Genomic DNA, 10,338 nt, shown 5'->3' with positions numbered 1-10,338 from the left:
ACCCTCTTAAACTCGGATTGAGTCAAATATTGAAAAAAAAATTAATTTTTGAGTCTTTCGACTTCTCAAGAGATCATCATCCCCATGATTAGAACCGACAAAAGGGAGAAACAAACAAAAAAACATGAAAAAAATGAGAAAATAAAAGAAAATGAAATGAAATGGAAACCAAGTTAGAGAGAGGGGGTACGTGGCAGTTAAAAACAGTACAGGTCAAATCGATTGGTCTACACTTTACTGATTTGCTCTCTCCTTATAGGCTATAGCTGTACTGCAATGGCCCCACAAACTACCACAAAACCTTCTTTCTCATATAGTATATTTATATAGAGAAAATAATCTTAGTGACAAAAAATCTTAGATAATATACGATTTTGATTAATTATTTTTGGATTTGCGAAAATGACCAACAAAATCGTAATGCGATCTCTAATTCGCATTGCGATCTCCACTATCATAAATTCGTGTTGCATTTCGCATTGCGATAGTTGAAAATCGCGTTGCGATTTTCTATTTCGCGTTGCGATAGTTGAAAATCGCAATGCGATTTTCTATTTCGCGTTGCGATAGTTGAAAATCGCAATGCGATTTTTCATTTCGCGTTGCGATAGTTGAAAATCGCGTTGTGATAGTTGAAAATCGCGTTGCGATTTTCCATTTCGCGTTGCGATAGTTGAAAATTGCAACGCGATTTTCCATTTCGTGTTGCGATAGTTGAAAACCGCAACGCGATTTTTCATTTCGCGTTGCGATTTTCCAAATTCGTTACGAAAAGTCGTTGTAATAGTTAAAAAATATATATTTTATTTCTCTAAAAATATAGTATCTGCGCGGACGTGTCGAAGACACGTATTACCATTACCATTACCATTACCATTACCACGACGGCGGCGGCGGCGCGCGAGAGTCCCCCTTGTTCTCTATCACTCAACAAGGAAGTGAGAAAGCCAAACCTTAAATACTATTCCCAATAGTGTTTCCAATACTATGTGGGATTTGAGCAATACCAACACTTGTTCCCAATACTATGTGGGATTGAGCCTTAAATAGTGATATTATTTTTGAATGTTTTACTTAAAATTGTAATAATCGCGATTGATTGTAGATTGACTTTTAATTATGACATATTTAATCGTATAATACTAATGCAATTGATTGCTAATTCAGTTGTTTTAAGGTGCATGATTGTTAACTGTTTCCTGAATAATCACATTGTATTGGAAACAAGTGTTGGTAATACTCAATCCCACATAGTATTGGAAACACTATTGAGAATGGTATTTAAGGTTTGGCTTTCCCACTTCCTTGTTGAGTGATAGAGAATAAGGGGGACTCTCGCGCTCCGCCGCCGCCGCCATCCGTCTCGGGTCGGGTCGAGGTCGAGGTCGTGGTCGTGGTCGTGGTCGTGGTCGTGGTAATACGTGTTGGTGGTCGTGGTCGTGGTAATACGTGTCTTCGACACGTCCGCGCGGATACTATCTTTTTAGAAATTTTTTTTTTTTTTAACTATCACAACGAATTTTCGCATCAAATTTGAAAAATCGCAACGACAACTGTAGACTATCGCAACGCGATTTTCAACTATCGCAATGCGAAATGGAAAATCGCGTTGCGATTTTCAACTATCGCAATGCGAAATGGAAAATCGCGTTGCGATTTTCAACTATCGCAACGCGAAATGGAAAATCGCAACGCGATTTTCAACTATCGCAATGCGAAATGCAATGCGAATTTGCGATTGTGGAGATCGCATTGCGATTTTGTTGGTCATTTTCGCAAATCCAAAAAAAATTGATCAAAATCGTATATTATCTAGGATTTTTGGTCACTGATGTTATTTTCTCATTTATATATCATCATCATCAAGCTCAAGAGAATGCAAAAATGGTTGGATTAAGCGTAGTGTTAGAGAAGCAAAGCAGTGGTGAAGTCATCAACAAAACAACCATGTTCATCAACACCAAAGCTTCACACTTAAATTACCCACTTCCACCTTTTCTTCAGCAATGCTTCCTCTGCAACCGGAAACTCTTACCTGGGAATGACATCTACATGTACAAGTGAGTTATTTTCTGTCACAGTTCTTCTGGGTTTTATTTGGTACTGATTTAAGGTTTTTGTTTTTTTGGTAGAGGGGATAAGGGTTTTTGCAGTGAGGAATGTAGGTGCTGGCAAATTTTCATGGACGAAGAAGAGAGTTTGAAGAAAGATAAGTACTGTTCTTTTGCTAGCACTATATCTTCTTCAACTTCTTCCTCTTCCTCTTCAGCCTCTCACTGCCGCCGCCGCCGTCACCGACGCCAAGCTGCCAGAGACGGTGGCAATGGTTTTGCTTATCGAGTGATGAAATGACCAGCCAATAACTCTTAAAAAAACAATGTTTATTTTCTTTCGAATAAAGTATGCAGATGGTTCAATTATAGTTACTTTATTCGCTATTAAAAGTTATAAAATATTTTTTTAATTATTAAATATTATTTTATCAAGATTTTGATTATTAAAATTTATAAAATAATTATTAGATTATTTATATATTCTTAATTTATCTTTTTTTCGTTAAAAGATTGAGGTCCATTTGAATTTGAAATTAATATGCTCATTGGAAAGAACATTTAAATTGTATTTTATAATTGAATATATATTAATATTATATTATTAAGTCAATGTTTCAAATATTATGTATTCGAGTCAATACTTGAAAGTAACGATTTTATTAATATATATCATTGAAATATAATTTTATGATACTTCAATTAATAAGTTAAGATTCAACTGTTGTTTTTAAGTATTAATTCGACGATATAATTTTTGACACGTCGAGTACTATTTTATAACTTTTAATAGTCAAATAACTCAATAAAATCATGTTCAATAGTTAAAGGATCATCTAATAAATTTTAATAGTCAAAACACTTAATAACATAATATTCCATAGTTGAAGGATTATTTTTGTACTTTATTTTTTTTATCTAGTCTATTAATTGCTAATTTAGTAATGACAAACTTTTTTTCTCGTTCTTAATAACATATTATTTGATTTTTTTAAAAATTGATGTAATTAAAACCCTAAATAATATTCATGGTCTCAGTAACAAAACACGACACCGTTATTCGGCTACTATTTGAATCTGTGATCCTTTCCCATTTATATTATTGGATTTTTTTTCATAAAAATCAATGTAAAAACTTATTCAAAAACAAGATTTACACCAGTCTTTAAAACATGATCTCAAACTTCAAAATGTTCTAATTAAGTCTTTAAACTATATTAACATCATATCATTAAGGTTTTTTATTGGTCTACTCATAATCTTATATATATATATATATATGACAAACTATACACAAATGGGATCCTTTTAAAAATTCAAAAACTATACACAATGTGTAGTATTATATATACTAAGCTGTTTATGTCTCGGTTTAGAGAGGGATCCATGACTTGATGAACCCAGACTCTGTACCACACAGAACCATGTCGTTTGCAGTGATAAAGCTTGTTATTTTGCTGCCTGCTAATACTCTCCCCACTTTCTGCTGCGTTACCCTCAGCCATATATGCTCAAAAATAGTATTTGGACTCGAGTTTAAGCATCGATATCTATGTTCGAATAAAAGTAACATCGGTTGCATGTAACATTAGTTAAAAAATGAAAAATTCGAACATAGAAAAACAAAATTTGGTTACCTGAAGACTGTTTGCTGATGAGCTGCAGTTTAAGTATATGAAGTCCTCCACTATTTCCATTGCTAATATATTTCTTCTTTTCTCTGCTTTTAATGACATCTGAGGCTCAGAGTTTCTTCTCCATTCCTGAAAACCATTGCTCTTTAATTCCACTGTAACATGTTTTTGAGTACATGAAATTATTCAAGATTTTTTACCCTGATATTAGAACCTTTAACTATTGGACTTGAACAATAAAGCCAGTCTCTATAAATGGTGATTGAATTGATGCGCTTGCTTTGCATTCTCCATTTCTGTGCAGCTGCTTTGATCTCTCTGTGATGGCTACTTGTTGAAGAAATCTCCTAGAACGAGTCATGTTTCATGTATGTAACGTTGGGTTTTTCGATGTTTTCGAATCGGATTCGAGGATTGTTTTTATCGAACCTGAATGCTCGAATCAGTGCAGCCAGCGTAGATTCTTCCTTGAATGATCTTTGAAGATATTCATTTTTTTCATTTTAATGTTATTTATATTATTATTATTATTATAATAATTATTATTATAATTATAATAATAATAATTATTATTATTATTAATATATATTAGTTAATATTACAAGCCCAAAATGGAGGCCCAATTACAAACAGTGGCCCGGATCCAAAATCCCACAATAAACCCTAAACCCAATTTAGGGTTTGTATCATCCAGCTGCCGCCGCTCAGTTTCAGCCGTTGGATCTGGTTTGATCCAACGGTCCACAGTTTGCCAGAGGAAACCCTAGGGTATCAATACCCTAGGGACACGTCCCAACGCCGCCGTAGATTCCAGAAGACCACGCGGCGCTGCTTCAGTCTCGCCGCCACTCCAGCCGCACACGTCTTTCCCCAAATGGTGAGTCACCACTGGAAGTCCGGTGACTCACCGAAGAACCCCTTTCGGACCGGTTTGAGACGAGCATCGGTGATGGCTATAAAGCCATCACCCAACCTGCAAAGAAAAAAGGGAGACCGAGAGAGAAACAGAGAAACAAGATACTAAAAAACTACCAACGATCTCAGTCAACAACAACGCAACAAAGAACAGAAAAGAAAAAAAGAAAAAGAAAGAAGAGAAGCTTACCGAGGAAGCCACGACCACCGGACCTCACCAAAACCTTCGAAAAATCGAAGGTATATTTCTTAGATTTGCTCCGATCGGGAGCCGTTTAAAAGAAAAAGCCATCGGAACCGTCATTAGGACGGTCCGATCTAGGTTTTAGTATAAAAAAAAATTCCGGCCACCGAAGGCGGTGGCCGGCGGCGATGGCTGGCGGCAGAAGAACACCGGCGGACGGCTGCTGGCCGTCTGGCTTCTCTCTGTTTTAAAGAGAAGCGAGAGAGAAATTGCTCTCTCAGAGAAGAGAGAGAGAGGGGAAATAGAGAAATGAAGGCTGGCCCTTCGGGCCAGCCGTTTCAAACGTTAAATAGGCCTTCCCGAACGACGTCGTTTCGGGAAGGACTATTTGTGCAAATTTAAATTGTTAAATCCCGTCCGCAGCCATTATAACTTGTAACTTTTACATTTTAGTCACTAAATCGAGTTTATAATCCTTTTAATTCGGTTCTTTAATTTCATTTTTATTTGTTTTAGTCCTTTATATTAAAATAATATATATAGGATAAATAACAGATTTAGTCCTATAATTTTAATAATTAATATTTTAATCTGAATAATATGTTTTAATTTATTTTAATCTAATATCCGAATTTTATATAGTTTTATTTTAGTCACTAAATTAATAAAATAAAAAAATAGTATGTTTAATCCCTATAATTTTGATTAATTATGAATTAGGTTTTAATCTTAATTTTACTATATTTTAGTCACTAATTTTAAATTTTCATTTTTTACTGCTTTTAAATATATCGTTCTAATTGTATTTTTATTATTTTATTTGTTTATATATTTAAATACTTTTTATTATTATTATATATCATAAATATATATAAATAATAATTTATATATTTTTAATAAATTATTTTAATATTTATTTTTCAATATCGAAGAAAAGGGCAGTCTTAATACAACTGGATGTCCTATTCTGGTATTTTAAAATTAAATATTATAAAAAATATTATTTAATTAATATTTATTAATATCAAAGAAAAGAACTGTCTTAAGGCACCTAGAAGTCCTTTTCCGATATTTTTAAATAATAAATATAATTTTGAAATAATAGGATTATAAATTAAATATATTTAAAATTTTAAATTCTTAATAGAGACAATTTATAATTAAAAGTACCAATTTGGGCGTTGTAGGGGTGCTAATCATTCCCTAAACGTAACTGACCACGAATCCCTTTTTATTATTAAAAGAATGAATTTTTGGTTATAAACGCAGATCAGTTCATTTTTAATTGATGTTTTTTAAAACTCTTTTAAAAATAATTTTTTAGGTATTCGACCTACCTGACCCAAAAGGCCGATGGCGACTCCCAAATTATTTTCAAAACCATTTACTCACATCAATTTTCCCACCAAGTATAATATTTCGTGCCCGGACGAAAACCGGTTACGACAGCTTGGCGACTCCGCTGGGGACTGGTCAAACTTTTAAAAATCAATTATAATTGTCTCTATTAATTATAAATTAAAATTTCATATATTTAATTTATAATTCTTTTATATATACATTATTTTCATAGTATTTATATATTTTCTTATTAATATTTCATTTTATTTGCAAATATTTTATTTCATTATTTTTTCTATCAGAGGTTTGAACATTTCTCCTCACACAACACTGCATTGCATAACATAAAGCTCTATAATTGAGTTTGTCCCTTTTAAGTGGGAGTGAAAGCGACGTCTTCGTGAGAATTTATTTTCCGTGTCAGACCTAGCAAGTAACTTCGGGGTTCATATGCTATGTCTTCGTGAGAATTTTCTCCATGTCAGGCATAGAGAAATGTATCCCCTCGAATTGAACTCGATTCATTTTAGTCTGTGATGGACTAGGATTGAGGGTTAGTAGCCCAAGGGGGCACTAACAAGGACAATTCGGGTACCTTTATTCTTAGATCTGAAACCCTGCATATAATAAACCCTAGAAACTCTTCCGATCCGAAGCCATGCCGAAATTTTGTCCAAAATAGGTGTTCACACAGGAGAAATGAATTCTAACTTTCTGTTAATTTATTATTTTCTTTACTGATTAATTACATGTAAATTTAATTATTTAAATTATTTAAAAGCATGTTTAAATAAAAATATTTAGGTAAATGTTATTATTAAATTTCTTTATTATGTAAACTAATTCATTTCTTTTTGTGTGTTCTTTATTTTTCTGTTTGCATAGCATCATACAGGATAAAAGGAATTGATCCTAGTGTTAATTGTCTCATTGGAAAGCCTTCATCTATGGATAAAAAGTGTTCAAATCAAGTAATTCTAAACTCAGAAGTAAGACAGTGGGCTGAGGACTTACAAAGACAAGAAGGAGACAGTTTGCAGGATGATTATGTATCTGACTTGGTCAGTTATGCTCCAGTTTCGCTAAAAAGAAATGATATGCAAGATTTGCGAAGTATTTGGGAAAGTTGGGATTCAAACAAAAAATTGCAGTTTTATCAAACTTACGGAGACCTCCCATATTTGCTCTATGTCGAAGTTGATGATGAATTACTCAGAGCCCTAATTCAATTCTGGAATCCAGGGTACATTTACTTCACTCTCAATAAGGAGGACTTGGTCCCTACTATTGAAGAGTACACAACTTTGCTACATATAGAAGGGGCTTTGGAGAATCGAATCTATTCAAAGTCAATTAAAACTCAACCCTTTCGAGTTAAATTAGCAAAGATTGCCGGGGTACGAGAAGAATGAGTGGCATCCCGTACAAAACAAAAAGGCGAAAGTGAAGGCATTGCTTGGACCAACATTAAAGAACTTATTCAGAGTCATCCAGATACTAAAGTACGATTCGATCTATTTGCTGGGTATGATGGTATGGTCATCTTCCCAAAAGTATTGGGATATGTTGAAGCGGCAGTGGTAGATTTGTTTGAACAGTTACCGAAAAAGATTAATCCTGCTTCTGCAATCCTAGCAGAGACTTTCAGATCGTTAAATGCTTGTAGAAAGCTAGGTGGTGGACGATTCTCAGGGTGTACCCAGTTGTTATATGTTTGGATCCGTAGTCATTTCTGGAGGACAGAAAAGGTTTCATACCGACGCTTTAATACGGATTACTCACCATTAAAAGAATTTCTGGAGCAAGAATTGCCGAAAGAAATTAAGAAAGATATGTGGATTAATGCCTTTCGAAATCTGCAAAGCAATGACATTGTTTGGCGAGCCCCGTGGCAAATCCAAGGGAATTCTTTTACAAATGTGGATTACAATGGATAATGTTGCTCGGATTATGGGAGGAATTGGATATGCACCACTTCTGGTCATAAGACAGTATGAAGGTCGTCAATTTGTACCTGTCACTGCTGGATTACAGTCATCTGAGTTTGCATTCCACAGCAAAAATTATAAAAGAAATATCATGGAAGCCATTACAGCTTGGAAAACAACTTTTTGTATCCGAGCTAAAGCAGCAAAAGAAATGCTAACTCCTGATTATGAGGAATGGAGACCTGTCAGGAAAAATGAAAATATTCCTCTACCAGATCAAAAAGAGGATATCTCTATGGAAGATCGCATTAAGGTGGTTCCATCAGAGATTGAAATCCTGAGAGCTGAGTTTGAAGCAGAAAGAGAAGGCTGGTCAAGAGAATTAGAGCAAATAAGACGAGATAAAGCTATGTTGGGTGTTGACATTGACTTTCATTCATCACAATGTGCAATTTTGAGAAAAGATAAAGAAAAAGTTGATGATGATTCAGAGCATTACAGAAAAATTACCAGGAGTTATATAAATCCCGGAAAGCATCAGGATCAAGCCAGGCAACAACATGACCAGAGAATTAAACATCGAGAAAGACGAGTTGAAGATCTGAAAGGAAAGAATAGCCTTCTACTCAAAAGCCTTGAGAAAGGAAAGCAAAAAATGGAAGATTTTGAGGTTGACAGAAGAGAGCGAATTATAAAAAGCAAGGCTGAACACCGCGAGATCATGAATGAAATGCAAAGAGAAAGGGATCGAGCCAAAGATTTAGAAGAATGAAGAATGACATCTTTGATAAATTTGAAGGTGAGAAAATATCATGTTCAGGATTTGAATCTGAAATGAACCAGCTGATTGCTGAACTTGAAGTCAGAGGCCAAAAGATGGAAGAATACAATATTGAAAAAGAAAAATGGGAGCTAGAAAGAAAAAATTTCAACACCAGACTTGAGGTAGAGCAGGAAGTGGCTAGCAATTGGATGCAAAGATGCAGAAACAAGGATGTTCAAATCCAGAAGCTTAATCAAAGAACGCAAGAAGCACGAACAAAACTTGAAGAAGATCTGGATCAATCTAGAAACAAAAATGCAGAGTTTAATGCTTACATTTTGCAACTTGAAGAATCATTGTTTCAAGAAAAGGTTCGTCTAGGACCTAATGATCTCAAAGAAAGTAATGAGGAAAGTGCTTCACTGCGAAGACGCATTAGAGATCTTGAAAAAATTCTGCACAATTATCAAGTCAGAATCACTGAGTTAGAGCAAACTCTTGAAGGAACGAATGAACAATGGCAAAAGTCAACTGATTTCTATGTTGAAAGAAGTGAAGAAAGAAGTAATATGGTGTTCGAGGCCATGGTACAAATGAGCGAAGTTGCTAGATATGTTGGGGAACTAGCTGTTGAAGCCAAAATAATTGAGCATCACGTTGATCCAGTTTCTAAGTGCGGAAAGAAGGTGTCATGGTTAATTAAAGAAATTATAGAGCTTAATAGGAAAGCTACGCCTTATCTGTAGTTTATGAATTATTATAAGAAACTTTTGTATGCCGATGAAAGTTGTTCTAGACAGTTAACTTTTTGGGATCAATACCTTTTTGCATACATACATTTTGCATACATTCATCATTCATTTCATAATTTTCTTTATGAATATTTTTTTTATTTTTATTTATTTATAAGATAAAATTATGAATTAAAATCTGAAAAATAATATTAAAAGATTTTCAATCGCAGTTATTCTGGCCAAAAGAGAAATACACATCACTACGGTACTAGACAAGCTACTAAGAGAATTATGGAGGATAAAATACAACGTATTGAGAGTATAATAAAGAACAAGCAGAAATGAGAATGAAGAGAAAATTGAAGCCAATATTGCAAATTCACAAGACAGTATGATGCAGAAAATAGAGGACATGTTTAAAAGGCAGGCTATCATTGGAAAAATGCATGAAAATCCTGTATCTTTCGACCAAGAACCTATATATCCTCTAGGTTTTCCACCAGAACCAATTTATCACTCTGGTACTACACCTATACAAATCAATGCTCGTACATCAACATTTCAAGAAGACAAACCACATGAAAATCGACAAGTGGATCCTGCATCTTCAAGTAAAAATCCGCTTATATCAGATGTGAAAATAGGGGATTTTAATACTGAGCATTTAATCCCAGATTTGAATGAGCTGAATGAGAAAACAAAAGTAAATGAAGAATTGACCAGACAGATCAAGAGCTTAGAAGAACGAATGAAATCCGTGGAAATAACTAAATCATTCTATGGGTTTG

General features: G+C 34.1%; 1 protein-coding gene across 1 annotated transcript; it reads left to right on the top strand.

Annotated features, from left to right (window-relative positions):
• The first annotated feature begins 1,884 nt into the window (after positions 1 to 1,884).
• Positions 1,885 to 2,367, top strand: LOC120191940 (FCS-Like Zinc finger 15-like). Its single transcript, XM_039194806.1, has 2 exons — positions 1,885 to 2,060; positions 2,133 to 2,367. The coding sequence occupies exons 1-2, from the start codon at positions 1,885 to 1,887 to the stop codon at positions 2,350 to 2,352; spliced, it is 396 nt and encodes a 131-aa protein (XP_039050737.1). The 3' UTR covers positions 2,353 to 2,367.
• Positions 2,368 to 10,338: the final 7,971 nt, after the last annotated feature.

Source organism: Hibiscus syriacus, unplaced genomic scaffold (genome assembly GCF_006381635.1).
Source record: "Hibiscus syriacus cultivar Baekdansim isolate YM2019G1 unplaced genomic scaffold, ASM638163v2 tig00004198_pilon, whole genome shotgun sequence".
NCBI classification, from domain to species: domain Eukaryota; kingdom Viridiplantae; phylum Streptophyta; class Magnoliopsida; order Malvales; family Malvaceae; genus Hibiscus; species Hibiscus syriacus.
Note: the sequence above shows the minus strand (reverse complement) of the source record. Positions and strands in the feature narration are given on the sequence as shown.

What these genes read in the sequence shown, in the direction of transcription:
- LOC120191940 (XM_039194806.1), top strand. Translation starts at nt 1,885, where the DNA reads ATGGTTGGATTAAGCGTAGTGTTAGAGAAGCAAAGCAGTGGTGAAGTC. An exon ending in AATGACATCTACATGTACAA is followed by an intron (nt 2,061 to 2,132) that starts GTGAGTTATTTT and finishes TTTTTTTGGTAG; the next exon opens with AGGGGATAAGGGTTTTTGCA.